This window comes from Cornus florida, unplaced genomic scaffold (genome assembly GCF_030987335.1).
Source record: "Cornus florida cultivar Cherokee Brave unplaced genomic scaffold, ASM3098733v1 CherokeeBrave_3.0.0_Hap2_Chr08, whole genome shotgun sequence".
Lineage (NCBI taxonomy): Eukaryota > Viridiplantae > Streptophyta > Magnoliopsida > Cornales > Cornaceae > Cornus > Cornus florida.
The window spans coordinates 64,152,165-64,173,020 of record NW_026775578.1 but is presented as its reverse complement, the minus strand read 5'-3'; the positions used below and the strand labels follow the sequence as shown (position 1 = coordinate 64,173,020).

The following is a 20,856-nucleotide window of genomic DNA, read 5'->3' as shown; positions in this document are numbered from 1 at the left end:
GAAACACTTTGCATATTTAATAATAGTATAAATATATATATCTATTTCTAGTTTTTAATTATTTGGAATCCGAATAATATTTATGTAAATGAGTTCCGATATTATTATTATTTTATTAATATTTATGAAGTCACGATGATATCAACTTCTAATCATCATAAAATTAATTCAATTGTTGACTCTTATCATTATAGAGAATTAGACTTAGAGCATCCCATCGCATCCATACTTAGATATTGGCCGAACGCTGTGGCAATAGAAATGATTTGGTATGGGAATTCCACACTTGTGACCCTTACGCTAGAATTCACACTGCATGAAGTGGGGTCTGACAAAATAAGAAATGGTGGGCCTTGTGTCTAATTATACTTTACAAGAAAAAAAGTTAGTGTAAAATAATTATTGTATGTATTGTATCAATTAATTAATTAAAAAAGTGTTATAATTTAATTGATTAAAAAGTGGGCCCCATGTGGATCCCACTTTTAGGGTTGAACTAAGGCTGTGTGACTTCATAATGTAGGCATTCAATGCATGGCAAATCCTGGTAGTAGAGATTAGAGCATAGTTTGTAGGGTAGGACAGTGATCCATCAGTTGAATAAATCATAGGTTGGGTCCTTGACAATGTAAGTGGTACTAATTACTAATTGGACTTTGAATGAAGACACTCCCTAGAGTCAAATCCAATATAAGTTACCCAACTTGGAGTGGACCCTTTAATAGGATTTGTATACATGGGCCGAGGATGGACCCAGATATTTCAAAGAGACACTTGCAGATTTTTTTGTTTTCGGTTGAATTCAAGTTACACAATTTTTTTGGAATATGTATCGTTTTTATGTTTAGAGTTTTTATGTTTCAAGCGCGCTCTCGCTCTCGTTTAAATTCTCAATATTTATGACTTAATTCTACCTCTTTCGAATTTACTCTCGCTCCCGTTCCTGCTTTATGTGACTTAGGGTTGAATGCAATAAAGTGGGATTAAACTTTAAATTGTAAAGATTTTGCTATAATTACGATGATAATAACTTATTTTATAAATTTTATTAAAATATTTTTAACTAGAAGTTAAAGTAACAAATAGTTGGATTTATTCATTTTCTACACATGTCTAATTCTTAGGATTAAGATAGTCTGAAAATAGACTTTCTATCATAATTGATTATTTTAAAACCAACATCACTATTAAAATAGTAAGGGAATTTATATAATTCAATTAGTTAGGCAAAAAAAACAAACCTATTTTTTTTTTTTTTTTCCTACTCCACCCATTTCAATCAACTCTCTTCTTTCAGAAAAGCAACTTATATTATTAGGACAAAAGAGGAAATTAAAAGTTTTAAAAGTGTTAAAATTGAAAATTAAACTTCCAAGTTTTTAATTTCCATTAATAAATTGTTCGAGCATCACACCATAACAATATTATATATATCTATGTAGAAACAAAAAGAAAAACAAAAAATCAGTATCTAAAACATAAATAAATAAACGTAACCAACAAAATGTCAATTAAATTTTTTTAAAAAGTAAGAGTTTATTATCTGATAACTGAGGAGGCATGTTTCTTAAACTTTGTTTTTGCTAAATGTTAAGGCCTGATGCTAACTCTAAAAATAAAAAAACACTCAAGTTGTGAGGAAAATGTTTCACAATCTCACTGATAACAATTAAAACACTACCATCTAAGTAGTATCTGTATCATGTATCAACCCAACCCAATTATGATTTCAGTCAAAATGTTAAACACCTATCCGTAGAAAGAGGTGTGATTACGAATAGATGTGATTAACACATATTATACTCTAACTCTTATGTTAAATTAATTCAATAACAAGGTACAATGCATCAGTTTAGGAGTAATCTTCAAAATTAACAAATCAATATCCTGATATTATGCATTATAATAACAAAAGAAAATTAAAAATAAAAATTTGAAAATAAAAATATGACAGAAAGGTTGAATATATCCTTCCTATATTACACAAATTGTATTTCTATATAAAACAAAACATCTAGGATTTCTCAATAGGCTAAATCAAAATATATCAACCAAAATCAACTCAATTTTACTTTAGACAATTGACCGAATAATGCATAGAAAATCCTATTTGGATAATTAATAAAAAAAATTATCAATTTATTTGTGAACAATTCACCTAATCCTATTTGAGAATCAACTAGTGGAAGCAGAGTATGGGGCAGTTCATGCCAAGCCCCTTCCGACACTACGGAATTCACTCAAAAGCATGCTTTTTGTAACTATTTTATTTTTCAAGAAGTAACTCTAGAGCTTTACACTTTTGCTTGTCAAAATTCTTGTTATGATTTTTTATTATTTTTATTCTGAAAAGATTTCCATCTTCAAAAAGTTTGGCATGTTGATAAAAATTGTTTCAGATTCAATCTCTGCAGATTTCTAATCCAATTCAGATTTTTTAGAAGAAGAAGAAGAAGAAGAAGAAGTAGAAGTTATAGAAATTAAAAAAAAAAAATGTTTGTTTTGCTGAAATAAAATGTAGATTACTGTGATTACCTCAAAATGCAATGCAATGATTACCTCAAAATGCAATGCAAATTTTGTTACTTTATATCGTAAAAAAAAATATATATATATAAAAAAGATAATAAAAAATTTCACATTTAACAGACCTTGAATAGTTGATTTAGAAAAAAACATTAAAACAAAACCCATACGTACAAGTTAGCAGTTGCAGAGAGAGAGAGAGAGGCGGGCAAGCTTGAGAGTTGAGAGACAGCAGGCCAGCGGCTGAAGCTTGCGAACGGCGAACCCGAACTGGAACAGCGGGCAATGGAAACTGAAAGATATGGGTTTTGACTTTTTGAACAATCTGAAATGATATGCCGATATGGATTTTGATAAATGTCATATGTAATTTGCCCAAACCTCAAGGGACGTCGATCGTGAAGGCTGAAAGGCTCTGACTCTCTTGTGCGGCTGTGAAGGCAGACTAACAGTAAAGTGGTAAGTAACTTAAATCCAATTGTGAGCTTCAGTGCAAGTGCTTTGTCCTTAAGGCGTAGGTATGAAACAACATCGTGGATCAAACCTGAACAAATGAGTTGCATCATAAGTCTCCAACGTGGTTTCAGTTATGACTATCCATTGGAGCAAGTCGTTCATCTTCAAGCTCAAGGCCACATCTTTCGTGCTCATGAGGAGACCTCAGTGGCAGCTCTATCACCATTTGATCACAGCATGCATTCCCAAGAATCCGTCTGTTTCACTTCGTTGCTTTGCATCAAAATCAAAATCAAAACCAAAACCAAAACCCAACAATTCCAGGACCATAGACTTCATCTCGTTGAACTACAACATCACGTGTTTAATCCGAAATGGTCGAATCGATGATGCCAGGACAATGTTTGATAAAATGACCCAACGAAACACTGTCACGTGGAATTCAATGATTACTGGGTATGTGAAACGAAGAGAGATGTCAGAGGCACGGAAACTGTTCGACGAAATGCCAGAAAGGGACATTGTGTCTTGGAATTTGATGATATCCGGATATATATGGTGCCGTGGGAGTAGATATATAGAGGAAGGGAGGAATTTATTTGATCGAATGCCTAAAAGGGATTTTGTATCTTGGAATACAATGATCAGTGGGTATGCGAGAAATGGGAGGATGGATGATGCATTACGTCTTTTTAATAGTATGCCCGAGCGGAATGTGGTCTCTTGGAATGCAATGATTACTGGGTTTTTACAGAATGGTGATGTGAAAAGTGCAGTTGAATTTTTTGAGAGAATGCCCACACGTGATGCCGCTTCCCTTAGTGCACTTGTATCGGGTCTAATTCAGAATGGCGGATTAGACAAGGCTGCATCTGTGCTGCTTGAAAGTGGGAAGAGGGATGATGGTAGAGTAGATTTAGTTCATGCTTATAACACCTTAATTGCGGGTTATGGTCATAGAGGGAGGGTTGATGAAGCTAGACGCCTTTTTGATCAAATTCCATTTTACCATGATCAAGAAAATGGTGATAATGGGCGGTTTGAAAGAAATGTGGTATCATGGAATACCATGATAATGTGCTATGTGAAACAAGGCGATATTCTTTCTGCTCGGGAGCTCTTTGACCGAATGACAGTGCGTGATACTTTCTCTTGGAACACCGTGATCAGTGGTTACGTTCACATGTCAAATATGGAAGAAGCCTTAAATTTGTTCCATAAAATGCCAAATCCTGATGATTTTTCATGGAATTGTATGATCACGGGATTTTCCCAGATGGGTAACTTGGAACGTGCTCGTGGTTTTTTTGAAAGGATGCCCCAGAAAAACCTGGTTTCATGGAATTCCATGATAGCAGGATATGAGAAAAATGGAGACTGTGTGCAAGCAATAAAGCTTTTCAGTCAGATGCAAGTTGAAGGGGAGAAACCTGATCGACACACCTTGTCTTCGATTCTCAGTGTTTGTGCTGATTTTGTGGTGCTGCCTCTGGGTATGCAGATACATCAGCGGGTCATTAAAGTATTTATTCCAGACGTACCATTAAATAATTCCCTGATTACTATGTATGGGAGATGTGGTGCAATATCCGAGGCAAGGGCCATTTTTGATGACATGAAATTGCAGGAAAATGTAATCTCCTGGAATGCCATGATTGGAGGATATGCATCTCATGGATTTGCAGCAGAGGCTCTAGAACTTTTTGAATTAATGAAGAGGCTTAAAGTGCAGCCTACTTATATTACATTTATTTCAGTTTTGAATGCATGCGCCCATGCTGGCTTAGTGGAACAGGGCAGGATGCATTTCAAATCCATGGTTAGTGATTTTGGCATTGAGCCAAGGATAGAACATTTTGCCTCCCTTGTGGACATTGTGGGTCGGCATGGCCAAGTTGAGGAGGCAATGAACTTGATTAAAAGCATGCCCTATGAGCCAGATAAGGCTGTATGGGGTGCACTATTGGGTGCTTGTAGGGTGCATAACAAGATAGAGTTAGCCAGAGTTGCAGCTGAAGCATTGATGAGGCTCGAACCAGAAAGCCCTGCTCCTTATGTGTTGCTATATAATATGTATGCTGATGTTGGCCAATGGGATGATGCAGCCGAAATTAGGATTATGATGGAAAGATGTAATATCAAAAAGCAAGCCGGATATAGTTGGGTAGACTCCTCCAATTGCTAATGATATTTATGTACTGATCGGAAGTTGTGATCAAATTTTCAAAGTTTTGACATTGACATCAATTGGGTGCCATTTGTGTATACAACACATCCCAAGAGTTATGATTTGCAATTGTGGAAGTAGAATTATGAAGCAATCATTTAAATGCTGCCGAGACATATTATTCATTTTTACTGCTTTATGGAAATGGGACTACACTTGAGGCATTTTTGAACATTGGGACCTTCAATTTGCTTTGGGAGAATTTGTTCGTGTTGACAAACTCTTGCAGCTAGTGATGGACCCAGGTAAGAGTGTATCATGGACTCATGTTACAAGCCCGCAAGCACTTGTACAAAATTATCCAAATGTTTATGAAAGGCAAACTTTATACTGTTACTTTTTCTTTCTTCATCTAGTTTATACAATCCAGTTTGTTGGGTATGGTTCAATTGTTTGGAAATCATTCAGAAAACATTAAGAACTTTTCACTTCTACCTAAAGGCTAAAGTTGTAGTAGTATCCCGATTTATTGCACAATTCTGGAATGATGACATGTACTTCTTAATTCTTGTGTTTTTCAGAACAAGTAAAGCCTTTTCCCTTTTCTTATTACTGATATATATATATTATATTTCTATTGTTGCTATGAATCTGCTCTTTGTTGGGTATGTTTGGGCTTGATAAGTGGACTATACTTGGTCTATTAATCATAAAAAAATAGTTTATAGTGTATTTTGGAAGACAATTTGTAAAACTATGAAATTTCTGTGACTTTAGAGAGTCAAATGCAATTATAATTACCAATTATAATTAGTTTCTTTCTAAAAAAGGTTTTCTGCAGGAGGTGCATCACTGTTGTGTTTCTCTCCTTTATATTAAGAGGTTTTGAGAAAAATGGAAATGAACCCAAGTGTATTCTATGCAGTGGTGACTTTGTGAAGATACAAGGATTAAGGCAACTCATTTGATATGAAATTGCAGTATCCTGTGTCAGTTGTAAGTTAGTCTACTGTGGATGATGTGGTATTAGCCTCAATATACGGGATTTTCAGGGAAAAAAAAAAAAAGAAGCTATTCTGTAGCTGCATATGAGCTTCCTCCCTCAAGAGGCCATGTAGGATGGCATCCTTGACTTGCATTTATAAAGTACAATAATGAAGTGAAGCATCTTTGGAGCTTATGGCCTTGATAGTACTTGAAAAGATGATAGAATTGAAAATCTAAGTTTTGCTTTGATGCCAACCCTCCTCTCTCCCAACAAAATCAAAATAAATAAAGCTAAGATCCACAATAAAGCAGGCCCTTGCCTTTAATGACACTGAAAGCAACAAATAGGGTGCAAACCCATGTAAATGTATCCAAGATTTGTGAAAACCTTTCCCTAGTGTTCCAGCCAAAATTGTTTTCAGTCTTTAACTGATTTATCTTAATGTACTTTATTGAGCCACTATTTTATCTGGTACTTAGAAGTCTTTACGGTGGTCCAAACCTTAGTTGAACCTTTCCCTTAACAAATGAAGCAATTCTAGAATGCGGAGAATGTCATTTTTGGTCCGTTTTTCAGCCGTGGAGTGCTTGAATCTTCTTACAACTCATAGAATTTTGCTTTTAATTGGAATAATTCGTACTTTCTGGAGTGCCATAATAGCTGATCTAATTGATGATCTGGGCATTGCCATACATTATAATACTCTCTACAGCCTTTTTGAGACATCTCCACTATACTTTGGGGTTGTTTGTGAGAGACGAGCTTGAAAATTCGTGTCTTCAAGTTTGATGATTTTTTCTTGTTTAGAGTATATCCCCTCAATTTATTGTGGTTTTTCTAGGATAAGGCTTCCACATCAGTCATCACCTTGCATTTTTATGTGGTATTCATTTTTTCGTTAGTTGAGAGAGACAGTAGGAGTCCTTACAGAAGCCTCCTCACCCACATCCACAAATTACTATTTTCTTTTCTAAGATCAGACTTAAGGCAAAGAAGAAAGTAGGATTTCAGTATGGCTATTCAGTGGGATCGTGGAAGAAACTTTATTTATTCTAATTTTGGAAGCATGGAAGAAGCTTTTTTTTTTTTTTTTTAATTTTTTATTACTATTTTAAATCTTGTATTTTGGGTCTGTATTTGAAGGAAATAGACAAGAGATGAACATCTTTTGCTTAAGACTCTATGAAACCATTTTTTCGGCAAAGAGAAGTTATATCTCAGGAGGAGGGTTGATGGGGGAGTGGGTGACCTTGTTGGAGGCTATGACCCTGATTGTGACTATTTTAAGTTTAAGATATAGAAAGTGTTTTTTTTTTTTTTTTTTTCTGGCAAGGGTGTCTTTTCTGTTGTCTAACCTTAATGTATGGATTTAGGAAAAGAAGGATCCGTGGGGTTCATAAACAGAATGGTAGAAGTATAACTGCTAAGTTGGAAGTCATTGTTTTCAATCTCATGATGTTGAAAGTGGAGAACAGAAGAAATTTTAACTTCTGAAAGGTTTGTGGAAAGAAATGGAGATTTGCAAATGGTCTTTCCAATACTTACGTCTTATATGCAGTAATTTAGAGTGATGGTATATAATCTGGTACAATTTGAGGACTTATGATGATGCTCTTATTTTTGTTATGTTTAGAGAATGCGCATGGCTTTTGGGATACAACCTGCCCTGCCTATTTTGATGAAGCATTTGGGCTCACAAATGGTGCATCAGGTTGTGATGGTGATTTTAAAATTTGTTTGATTCATATTTCGACTCAGGAACCTTCCATCAGATTTGATTCAGATTTGACTTTTCCAAGACTCATAGACCGCCTCCCACTTGTGACATTTGTTTTAGTGGAGATCCAACTGTCTTTCAAATGGAGAACACATGACTTGCATAATAAACTCTTTCTATTTTGGTTTCCAAATGGTGGGTATCCATATATCTGATACCTTGTTTGCTTCGGCTTCAATCTCTGGAAGCTTTATAAGCTAAAACAGCGGAATGAAATAATTTTTTTTTTTTTTTTTTTTTTTTTTTTTTTACAGTGCTAGGTGTTTTAAGTTTATTTACCCTGAAAGGATTGTGACACTGATTCGTATTGGAGGATCCGAAAAGAAAAGGGTATGGTAGCTAAAATAATTTCAGGAGTGTGCCTCTCCTTAAAGAGGTAAGGTAGAAATGGAAGTAACATATTAGATGGTCATCTGAGGCCCGCAAAGCATATGAAGTTTCTTCTGTGGGACTGCATTCAGTGTACAAAAACAGAACTAGGTATTTGTACTGAGGTGGTAAATATTAGATTGATATATGGAGTCATAGAAGAAGTGCCAGTTGAGATTTTTGTTGCTTCATTACATATTAGGTCTGAACGGGCTGAACTAATCTCTTTCCAGAGCAGCGGGTAAATTATGTGAAGAGTGGGTGAGGAGAAGAATAAATGATATCAGTAGCGTACTTATCTCTGATGTTAGGTCCGCTTTCTCTGGTTCTATACTAGAAGGATGTGGGTCAGAAATTTACAGAGGTTATGGGGAACATTTTGCGGTAGAGCAGTATGACAAGGGAAGTGATATTGTTTTTATATCATTAAATTTTTGATGATTTCATAATGATAGTACTTCATTTTTATTCATGAAATTTGGTAGGAGCTTGTACATGGTCATTGCTATGGGGTATGGTGTATTGTATTTGGCTTGAGGGCTGCATCATGTTTTTTATGTCTAATTTCGTATCTGTTTCCAGATGTAGGTCTGTTGTCATTTTCTTAAACTAGTGTCTTTCTACTGAAAAATTATGGGAGTACGATCGGGCTTCTAGTAATCTTATTCTAACATTTTCCTGATGCCCACACGAATAGTAACAGTTCCTTTATTCTATGGTAGTAGAATACCAAAATGCATATTTAGTTAAATCCTCTTGAAATTCATATATGATGAAAGGATTTGTAGCTAATGGGTTACATTATACTTCCAGGAGCAGGAATGCTTAGAGCTTAGAAAGGAAAGAGACAAGAAAGAGGAGCAGCTTAAGTCTGTATTTTCACACGTTGAAGCAAAAGATGCTGAGGGTCATTGTTCAAAGATTAAAAACTTGTAAGTTGAACATATCTTTCACTTTTATACGGTATCCACTAGTTGGCTGCTTAGTTGATTTTCAGTCTCATGTTCCTCCTTAATCATTCAAGTCACTTTGGAGTTGAACAAAAGGTACTGTAGTCTTAATAATAGTTTGAAATGGACTTACAGTATCATATTAGTTTGAGTCATTAAAGTTAATATGGCCATAGTGAAGTTTATATCATTTTCCCCTTTTTCTTTTCAGAGGTCCTTCCATTGCCTGTCTTTTTTTTTTTTTGTTTTTTTTGGGTCAATTTTATTAATCTGACTGGTGGTTTCTTCTTTCTGTTTATCTTTTAGTATCTGAAGAATGGATCATTACATCTGCTGCGTCATTTGAGGATGAAAATTTAAACTGTGACTGATGAAAAAAAAAACAAAAAACTTTGTGCATTCTAAATTTAGTCTGGCGAGGGAAACTGTTACTTGTTTTTCAAGCACACAGATATATAAATGGTCTCTATGTATGTATGCATGTATGAATGACGGCCATGGTTGTACACCTACAATGCACTCGCTTTAGAGAGATTCAGCAAATTGAACTCCATCTTTGGTCTTATATTTCATATTTGGAGAGGCTTCCAGGTTTTAGCTTGGTTTTGTATTAGAGCTAGGCAGCTAACTCTTGAAATGGAGCGGGTTTGACCCGAGATTTGATCTGTTCTGAAGTCCATTTTAACGGATTTGGTTTTGGATTTTGAATCTGTATTAAAAAGGGTCGATATGGATTTTCGTTAAATGGATCGGGCTTTGGATCAAATATTTTTTATTATATTTGGATCTTGTTTAAGTCATATGGGTCATATATAGACCCTGACACTAAAATATGGATCTGTGCCCAGTATCATATGAATCCACTCCATTTCGAGCCCTTTATAGAGCTAGGAGGGAGGCTGATTAACAGAATCAGTGATTTATTTTAGGCCTCATGTGCCTTCAGAAGTGTTTCTTTGTTTTTTATTGTTTGAATATATATACGTGTGTGTGTGTGTGTGTGTGTATATATATATATATATATATTTATGTTCAGCAATTTTGAGTTTTGGGCTAAGTTGCAACCTTGAATATCTAATTGCTGCAGTTTCCATCCACAACTGTTTTGTTTATTGAATTTATCAAATAATAGTGGATTGGATCGGTCAGTTTTGGAGATGCTCAATAAGTTTCTTTGATCTCTAATTGGGTTTTCTGATGTTAGGTGAAAGTTCCATATTTTGTCTGCCTTGTAGTCTCCTGTACGTATGGCCTATTCATGCTTGCACCAGTGTCCGCTTCCTGTTTTTGTTGTTCCATGAGAGTATAAAGGAGAAAACTGGTGGGATTTCTATGCAAGGGATTGTTTCTGTATAGAAAGCAAAGTTGCTGCTGATGCATATGTTGATATGGAATGGTGTTTCAATGATCTTAAAGAAAGAAAAGGTTCATGCCTAGAAATTTACCGGACATCGTGTGCTTATCTGCTCTGCCTTTGTCTGTAAGGATATTCCAAGAATGCCACTTCATTTTTTTTAGATCACACTTTGTACGGTAAGGGTATGCCCTCCTTACCTTTCCACTTAATTTCTTGAAGTTAATATTATAACTCCTTCAAGATCTGTCTTGCCATTTTTGACTCTTTTGTCTGCATTGAGCAAGAATTAGAGGAGAGGCAAGCCAGAAAATTGAATGCTTTCAAAGTGAAGTTGCCTATGGGGGATGGAATCCAGTGGACTGAGTCATCAGTTGATGGTGCAGGATGCGCAATGTGAGCTAAGGGACATGTGAGAGCTCCCATTGTTGAACTTCTTTTTTTATTGACAAAAAACTCACACAGATGGGTGGACTTAGAAGTTTAGTTAAGGGAGGCAAGATTGAAATTTTGTAATAATTTCAGGGGGGAAAGCAAAAAATAATATGGTATATTAGTCAAAAAAATAAAAATTCAAGGAGGACAACTGCCCCCCTCACTTACACATAGGTCCGTCTCTGCACATGCCTTCACTTTGTTCTTTTAAAGATTCAAATCTTTACTTTGCTCTTTTAAAAACTCGAATCTTCATCATCCACTTCGAGAGGTAGAAGAGTTATCACTCTTTTAAAGACTCGAATCTTCACCCCTTTTTTTTTTTTTTTTTTTTTTTTTCAGTTAGGTACTCACACACACATGCATTCATGGAGGTTCGAATCCCTGACTTCTCTTTGAGAAGTAAAAACTTAATACCGTTAGGTCACTGACTTATTAATCCTTATCTTGTTCTTTTAAAGACTCAAATTCTCATCATCCACTTCGGGGAGATGGAAGAGCTACCACGCAACCAAGGCACTTTGTCAAAATGATGTACAGTTGTATTGGTCATTCATGTTATTTGTCCTATCTCATTGTTGAACTAATTTTTTAATTTTTTTTGGTTTAAATAATAAGTGGATGTCTTATATCGGGCCTATGATTCTTCTTTTGCCAACTCAATTTTGTAAAATCAGAGCTCTGAATATGTCCACCAAAAAAAAAAAAAATTAAATAAAAAGAATTGGTACATGTCTAAATTCTCAATTGTTTGAATTTGAAGATGAACCATGATTACTTGTGGCATGTACTGAATGGAGAGGGTTGGATTTTATTAAAAAGGAAATTGCAAAAATAAAAGAAAAAATCATTTTGACTTGAGGGGATGTAGAGTTCTTTGTTCAAATGATGGGGATGGATCTGCTATGGAGGTTTGTTTAAATTAGCACATTTTGGAGAAAATAAATAAATAACTAAATATCATAAACTCTTTTTTAAATTAGCACATTTTTAAGAAAAAAAAAATAAATTAATGCATAAATTACATCGTTGCGTAATCAATATTAGAGTGATCTCACTTTAAAATAAAAAAGAATATTCATATCAAAATATCATAAAATAAAATTATATGAGTGGAACAAAGATGATAGTTTAATTTGGTTAAATAAAATCAAAATAAAATAAATGCAAAACTCTAATTGATTTGTGTGATCATCTAATGTCATGAAATTTTGGTACGAAATGTTCACTTTATAATAATTCTCATATAATTCTCTATCACAAAAAATAAAAAAATAATAAAAAATTTAAAAAACTAATGATATACAAAAAGAAAGAATATAATAGTTTTAGATTCCCAACTCATTGTCACGTTTGCTAACACGTGATAAAGTGAAAATGAGTACTGTATTTTATTTTACTCTATTTTATCTAAAGGAAGAAACTTAAACTTAACATGCGAACTTTAACTTTAATTGGTGGTTGTGGTCAAGTAATATCTTATTTATTTTTTAAGGTGAATGGTAAGAGTTCGAGTTTTCAGATAAGCGAATTGGGTGTGTAAGTGATATGCGTGCATTTCTTGCCAAAAAAAAAAAAAAAAAAAAACTAGTGGTGGTTGAACGGATAGTGATGAATAATGGTGTTTAAGTTAGCATATTAAAAATTATTTCCAAATCTGCTCTCTTATTTTCTAACCCCTTTTCTACCTCCCACCTTCTATCCTATTTATAAAGTTTACAAGGGAATGGTTGAGAGGAAAAAAGAACATTTTAAAAATCAAATTATAAGAGGGAAAATAAAAAATACATTTAAATATTCCTAAAGTCATGCTAATTTCCTTTTTCTAATAACATTTGTGTCATGTAATCAAATATTGACTCTTGAGACCTCTTACAAAGTTAGCTATGCACTTAACCCTATCTCCTTCAATGCTTCTGGTGCCCTTCTTTAATTATAAATAAACTCTCATCATTTATTCGGTCATAATTTTTTATATTTTTGTCATTTTTGTCTCTTTTTTTTTTAATAATTATGAAATTAGTCCCTATAAAACATAAAAAGTGAGGATAAAAATATTTAACTAATAAAAAAAATTAATTAAATATTTATTTTTAAATACAAAATAACAAATTTTGTACACTTATCACGATGAATAATAGTAATTTTATATGGATTCTAACATGTGGTCTTTTTCTTTTTCTTTTCTTTCTTCTTCTTCTTCTTCTTTTTTTTTTTTTTTTTTAACAAACATGCTCAGGAGCAACATATTTTACTTTTATTTTTTCAATGTATGTCATTGTAATGTTTTGGTTATATTAAAAATCTACAAATTAAAAATCATAAATATTATTTTTCTCTTTTTCTTTTAAATTTTTATTTATTTATTTATTTATTTTTATCAAAGTTCACTATGGATTTGAAGTTTATAGATATAATAGAATTACAAGTTGGTTGCATTTAAAGAATGTAAGAATTATTTTTAATTATTTCAATAAGGTGCTTATTTGCGAATTAGGTCCTGAACCATGTCCCAATAACATATACAGTCTATATATAAGCCACCCAGCTTCAGGTGACTGTTTATATACAAAGAGTCAAAGACATATATATATATATCTAGAGAGAGAGAGAGATAGAGAGAGGAGCTGAAAGATGATGAAAAGAAGTGTTATTGCCTCGTCAAAGTATATATATGGTGGTTCTCTCCCTCTCCAGAAAGGTCCTCGTGAGTTTAAAACTTCTCTTATTTTCTTCATTGATTATACATTTGCTAGCGACAATTTAAGGGCTTCGTTTCATTCCCAAACTGGTCAAGATCATAAACCACATAGTACAAGTAGTCGAACCCAATTCAAGACGTTTGTGCGAAATCAAAGTGTATCTGATTTCACTAGCCTTGACGATGCAGTCGCACTGTTCGATCAAATGTCTCAAATGCGACCTCTTCCTTCGGTTGTGCGTTTTAATCAATTGTTGGGGGCCATTGTGAAAAGGAAACATTACAACACAGCAATTTCTTTGCTTAAGCAAATGGAATCCTTAGAAATGGCTGAGCCAGACGCTTATACTCTGGGCATCTTGCTCAATTGTTACTGCCATTTGAATCGGGTCGATTTGGGTTTCTCGGTTCTGGGGAGAATCTTGAAGCTTGGCTATGAAGTGAACTGCACAAATCTCACCACTTTGATGAGAGGACTCTGTAATGAGGATAAAATAGGGCAGGCAGTAGAGTTGTTTAATGACATGGGGGCAAAAGGATTTCGACCTGATGCCGTTACTTGCGGAACGATTATAAATGGGTTGTGCAAAACGGGGAACACTAACGCGGCTATTGAGTTGGTTAAGAAGATGGAAGAAAGAAATTGGGCAACCAATGTAAATGTGTATAACATGATCATTGACAGTCTTTGCAAGGACAGACTGATAGGTGAGGCATTTCAATTTTTTTCAGAAATGATCGGTAAAGGCATTTCGCCGAATGTTGTCACTTACAATTCCTTAATCCATGCCCTATGCAACTCAAACCAGTGGAAAGAGGCTACAAGATTTTTGAATGAAATGGTGAACCAAAATATCAAACCAAATGTAATAACCTTCAATATGTTAGTGGATGCACTTTGTAATGAAGGGAAGGTTGCAGAAGCAGTAGAAATAGTTGAAGTGATGATTCAAAGAGGTGTGGAGCCTAATACAGTCACTTACAATGCATTGATGGATGGATATTGTATGCAAAGCAAATTTCATGAGGCAAAGAAGATACTTGATTTGATGGTTGGTAAGGGTTGTGCCCCTAATGTTCGTAGCTATAACATCTTGATTAATGGATATTGTAAGAAGCCAAGAATGGATGATGCTCTAAGACTTTTTCATAAAATTTCTCAGTTAGGATTGGTTCCTAATACTGTTACTTACACCACTCTTATAAGTGGTTTCTGCAAAGTGGGAAAACCTCTAAGCGCGCAACAACTTCTGAATGAGATGCGATCCCGTGGCCAACATCCTAATCTTATGACGTACTCTACTTTGTTAGATGGGTTGTGTAAGAACCAGTGTCTTGTTGAGGCAATGGCCTTGTTTCAACACATGGAGGAAATTGCATTGCATCTAGATATTGTGGTTTACAACATCCTCATTGATGGTATGTGCAGGGCTGGAAACATTAAAGCCGCAAGGGACCTCTTTTATAGTCTTTCTTGCAAAAGGTTGCAACCTAATGTTCGCACATATAATATTATGATCAATGGACTCTGCAAGGAAGGGTTGTTAAGTGAAGCAAACATATTGCTCAAGAAAATGGAAGAGAGTGGTTGCTCGCCAGATGGTATCACTTACAATACAATTGTCCAGGGATTTCTTCGAAACAATGAAACGTTAAAAGCAATGCAACTTCTTCACGAAATGGTTGAGAAGGGATTCTCTACTAATGCAGGTACTATGACCCTGTTCATGAATTTATCAAATAACGGTGAATTGGATTAGTCAGTTTTGGAGATGCTCAAGAAGTTTCTGTGAGCTCTATTTGGTTTCCTCATGTGAGTTGGAAGTTTCATAATTTGTTGTCCTTGCAGTGTGGCTATAAGTATGGCATTTTGATGGTTACATCATCAGTGTCTTCGTCATGTTTTTGGGGTGAAATTATGAGGAGAATAAGGAAGTTGACTTAGTGAAAACAAGCAAGGGTTTGTTTCTCTGAAAGAAAGCATACTTGTTGCTGAAGCATATGGGAATGGTGTTCCAATATAGAGAAGTTTCAAAGCTCTGAAGGCTACCAAACAACGTGTGCTTATCTGCGCTGCCTTTTTTCTGTCGGGATGTTTCAAGAATGGCATGTCATAAACTTCATTTTCCTTCCTTGTTTACAATTTGTACAATGAGGGTGTGCCATGCCCTCCTTATCCATGTACCTAATTGCTTGATGTTAATATATTCTTGACAATATCATGCTTGATCTACCTTCTTCTTCTTCTTCGTGTAAACTAAATTGAAGTGCTTAAGGATTGAAATTTTCTTCTACTAAAGACCTAAGGCTGTAGGTATCCAAGAACACCATGGTAAAGAATTACTGAAATAAGCTGAAGATGCTAGCTAGCTAGTACGTCTAACAATCTTGGATTCACAAACTTATATTATATCCTAAATTCGACCACGTTAGGAGATTGAGCTTGAATTTTTGTCATATTTACGAAAATTTTAAAATCTATATGTATGATATTCATACCTGCACGTTTTCGACTGTGTAGCCATTCCACATTGCACAGTGGTCTTGACCCTGCGATTTTCATCTTCCTCAGTTGTTTCATTTCTGTTGTAACACAATAACATTACCACTTTTCTAAACGACGATTTCGAAACATCGTCTCTAGTCTACTAGTATGATATCTACTTAGCATATATAGTAAAATGTATACATAACTTGAGATGCCTTCTTAATAAATTTCAACTAAAAACAAAAACAAAAACAAAAAAAAAACCACAAAGTATCCCATGCTCAGGTGCTGAAGCAAGTCCAAGTACTGAATATCTCATGGTTTGAATACCTACATATGGTTGTTTGTAACTGTGTGTGGATAGAGAGAGAGAGAGTGAGGAGCTGAAAATAATGAAAAGAAGTGTTGTTGCCACATCAAAATTTGGATACGGTGGTGCTCGATCTTTCTCTCCAGAAAGATACTTGTCTTAAACATTGTATTATTTTCTTCATTGATTATCCAATTGCTAGCGATAATTAGGCTGAAGCAATGAACAAAGGTTCACAAGGAAGAGCCCTAAACGATTGAATTTGGTGGAAAGCAATTTTTGCGATCGAGTTAGGCCGTTTCTGATTAGGGTCTTTTCGGGTTAAAACGTATTCAAAGAAATAGTTCAGAAAAAACTGAGTCAGCCCGCCATTTGACTTATTTGACGGCCCAAACAGACTCCAAAATCTTCAGCAACTTGTCATGCATCACGTGACATTCGAGAATAGGAAAGATTTGGGACTGGTAATTATTTTTTCTATAACGTTAATGTCAGTCCAAATATATGAAGATCCGTCGAATTAGCAGTTTTGTTTTGTCTAGATACCTTAAAAAAAATTGCATTGAAACCATTTATGTTTATCAATTTTTCTCTCAAAATCTGAGAACTTGTGTGATGATATTTTAATCCCTCTTTCCATTCCCATTCCGAAAAATGCATTTAGCCTTATTTGTCGACCAATTTTTTTTTTAAACAATATGAAAATTGTGATGAAATTTGTGTTCCACCCAGATTTTTATAACGAAGGTTTTGAACCAACTAAGATACCTACAATTAGTTTTGTATTTTCCAAACATGAATTAGATTGCCAACTTATAGTAGTACTGTTGTGATTTTTCATACCATGGATTAGAACAACTCTGACATGTTTGGTTCTTGTTAATTTTTCTTTTTATTTATTTATTTATTATTATTATTTTTTTGAAGCTATAACTAGTATTTGGAACCTGTTGGATACGTAAATCAGTTCATTGCCAACATGGAATTTGTAGAACATTGTCACTATTTGGAAAGGCTTCACATATGCAGCTATTTTTATTCCATCATGAAACATTTGCCAATGTGGGACACTTACCTTATTTATTTGCCCTACATTAGATTCATGATAAGGGTATTTTAAATCTTTAATTTTCTACCAAAATAAATACTGTAGCTTATGCTTCCGTATAGGTATTATATGCTAGCCGATTTTGTCATTTTTGGTAGTATTGCAAAAATGGTGCAATAAAAGTTTCTTGCTTTCTTGTTTTCAATAGGAGAAAAAATACTGTTTTATCTTGATTTTATCGTTTGATTTGGCTAAAGTACTTTACAAACCTTCGACCTTTTATTTTGAAATACAAAGAAATATCACTAAGTTACAACCTCTGATGATGTTATGTATAAGCTAACATGAGATGAAAACAAGGGTAAATTGTCATTGAATAAATTGAAGGTAAAAGACCTCATTCAAACATGATCATCTTTTACTATAAACTTTGACTTTTAAATATAAAATGGGATTTGGACTCTAAAAAACAACTCATTATAATCTTTAACCTCGTATTTAAATTTATAATTATACTTCTTGTAAATATAATTCTCACATGTTTGAGCAAATTCACTTCTTGAATTTTTATAGGTAGAGTTTGAATAGTGGTCTTTTTAATCTAGATTTATTTCAGATTGAGAGCAATATATGAGGCCACCAAAATTCAGGGTGATTTTTTTTGGGGTATATATATATATAGTTATTAGATTGAAAAACATAATGAGTCACTTTTCAAAGTCTAACATTAGATCAAGAATCTTGTGAAACAGTGGTATCTCTTTTATTTATCAAAGTGAACGGTGAGAGTTCGAATCTCCAAAGGATACTTCGGAATTAATCCTATTTTGTTTCTAATTTTGCAAGGAATGAGACCCAAGTTTACTTTGTAGTGGCTAAACAATTACTTAATATCTCATTATAATATTTGTGTAATTATGTTTGTGATGAGAGAGAAAGAGATAGATTTGCTTTGTGGATGGAAAGAGGGGTAAAAGATCTTGATTAAGAAGGAAAGTAAAAACAAAGAGAAAGGAAAAAACAGTTTAACCCTTAAAATATGGGTAATGCCCATCTTTAATTTTTTTTAAACATGTGTTCTAATTATATTGGACCATATAAGCGGAAGGATGACCTTCATCCCTGTAAGGGAAGGATCCAAGCATTTTCCTTTTATGATTTTCTATACATATTGTTTTCATGTTTAAAATTATGAAACTCATTAGATTTTGTAATTGATTAGCTTTTTTATAACTATAGTGCAAATAAATATGGTCATTGATAAGAATTCATCGGAGGAGTCAGACTGGGCATGTCTTCCTGAGAATTTATTGGATATGATTGTGGACAAGTTGGTTTCGCTCTCCGACTATGTTCCCTTTGTTGACCAATTCCCTGAGCTTGCTAGCATTGACCCACCCACCATGGCTGGAGATAGCTCTGTCTGGATCCCATCACCAACAGGCGATTTCTCACTTTGCCATACGATAGGATGGCTTGAGACACAGCGACAGGCGAAACCTTGGACCACTTAATTTGGAACACCTTTTCTATCCCAAGATGTAAGTTCTCCCTCTGGCTTGCAATACAGAAGAGGCTCCCACACTTGATCGAAGCAGCATGAGGTCCTTCGCGGTCCAAGAACCTGTCATCTATGCAGCCTGGTTGATGAATCACACAACCATCTCTTCTTCGCATGCTCCTTTACCAGACCAATATTTTGGATTGCACTTTCACAAAAATGCAGATTTCATTCGCCCCCCCCTCATCTTGGGCTGATCTGGTCGAATGGACAACAGCACGATGGTTAAATAGGGATTTGAGGTCCTTGGTAAACAAGCTCATGCTCTCTACCACCATCAATTGGATCTGGATGCACCGCAATAACAGACTTTTCAAAAACCAAAAATCAATACAAAACATTGTTTTTAGGAAAATCAATGATATGATCCGATCGAAATTGATTACCACAACAGTCAAAGACTCCTTTCTTGCAAGACGGCTGCAACTGGACCGGGATCTGCCGTTGTTCATCAGGCCATCGCCGGTTCTGAACCCTAATTTCTGTTCTCACCGGATGAATGTATAATTTAGACATGCATGGTCTAGGGTTTGATAGACTAAAAGTGTCTTTATGCTACTGTTAGGCCTGGGCCTCTATATGGCTTTGTTGTTTTGGGCTCTCCCTGTGTCTTCTATTTGTATGCTCTTGATGGTTTAGGCTGTCCACATTTTGTGGGTCTCCCTTTGTATACTGTATTTTTCCATTTTCAATGACACTTACTTTCATCATTTATAAAAAAAAAAAAAAAACTTATTGTCATAATACGTGATAAAGTGGAAATGAGCACTTTATTTTATTTTACTCTATTTTATCCAAGCAAAATATTTAGCCTAAAATGACGTCTTTCAACTTCAACCGGTGATGGTTGTGGTACAGTAGTATTTTCGATCTCTATTTTTTAAGAGTGTGTGAGTGATATGTGTGCATTTCTTTCTAATGAAAAAAAAAAAAAAATCAATGGTGGTTGCACGGAAAGTGATGTGTAATCAATTTTTCAATAATGAGAAAAAGAAAAACTATTTCCAAGTCTACTCTCTTATTTTCTAATCCCTTTTCTACCTCCCACCTTCTATCCTATTTATAGAGTACACAAGAAATGCACACATACCACTAACACAAGCGTGCAAATAACATTTTAAAAATCAATTTATAAGAAAAAAATAAAAAATATATTTAAATATTCCTAAAATCCTGCTAATTTTTTTTTTTTTTTAATAACATTTGTGTTATGTAATCAAGTATTGACTCTTAAGACCTCTCACAAAGTTAGTTATGCACTTAACCATATCTCCTACAATGCTTCTCTTCTTATGCTTTTCTTTAATTATAAATAAACTCTCATCATTTATGCCGTCATAATTTCTTATATTTGTGCCATTTCTACTTCTTTTATTCTCATTATGAAATTAGCCCCATAAAAAGTAAGGATAAAAATATTTAACTAATAAAAAAATTAATTAAATATTTCTTTTTAAGTACAAAATAACAAATTTTGTGCATTTACCAAGATGAATAATAGTAATTTTATATGGATTCTAACATGTGGTCTTTATATATATATATATATATATATATATATATATATATATATAAATTTATCTTTAACAAATATGCTCAGATATTCAAAGTAACATATTTTAATTTTATATTTTCAATGTATGTTACTGTAATGTGTTGGTCATACTAAAAATGTACAAATTAAAAATCATAAAAATTACTTTTCCTTTTTTCTCTAAAATTTTTG

General features: G+C 34.1%; 2 protein-coding genes and 1 long non-coding RNA gene across 3 annotated transcripts; 2 read left to right on the top strand and 1 right to left on the bottom strand.

The window, feature by feature from the left end:
* The first annotated feature begins 2,206 nt into the window (after positions 1 to 2,206).
* Positions 2,207 to 12,117, top strand: LOC132271899 (pentatricopeptide repeat-containing protein At1g62260, mitochondrial). Its single transcript, XM_059773405.1, has 3 exons — positions 2,207 to 5,454; positions 9,097 to 9,215; positions 10,438 to 12,117. Exon 1 carries the CDS (start codon positions 3,116 to 3,118, stop codon positions 5,165 to 5,167), a length of 2,052 nt encoding a protein of 683 aa, XP_059629388.1. The 5' UTR covers positions 2,207 to 3,115; the 3' UTR covers positions 5,168 to 5,454; positions 9,097 to 9,215; positions 10,438 to 12,117.
* A 1,494-nt stretch (positions 12,118 to 13,611) lies between these two features.
* On the top strand, positions 13,612 to 15,933 carry LOC132271898 (putative pentatricopeptide repeat-containing protein At1g12700, mitochondrial). The gene has a single exon (XM_059773404.1). The coding sequence runs from the start codon at positions 13,657 to 13,659 to the stop codon at positions 15,481 to 15,483; it is 1,827 nt and encodes a 608-aa protein (XP_059629387.1). The 5' UTR covers positions 13,612 to 13,656; the 3' UTR covers positions 15,484 to 15,933.
* A 2,842-nt stretch (positions 15,934 to 18,775) lies between these two features.
* On the bottom strand, positions 18,776 to 20,271 carry LOC132268675 (uncharacterized). Its single transcript, XR_009469336.1, has 2 exons — positions 19,517 to 20,271; positions 18,776 to 19,417 (listed from the first exon to the last, which is right to left on the bottom strand). It is a non-coding gene; the product is annotated as an uncharacterized LOC132268675 (long non-coding RNA).
* Between the last annotated feature and the right edge of the window lie 585 nt (positions 20,272 to 20,856).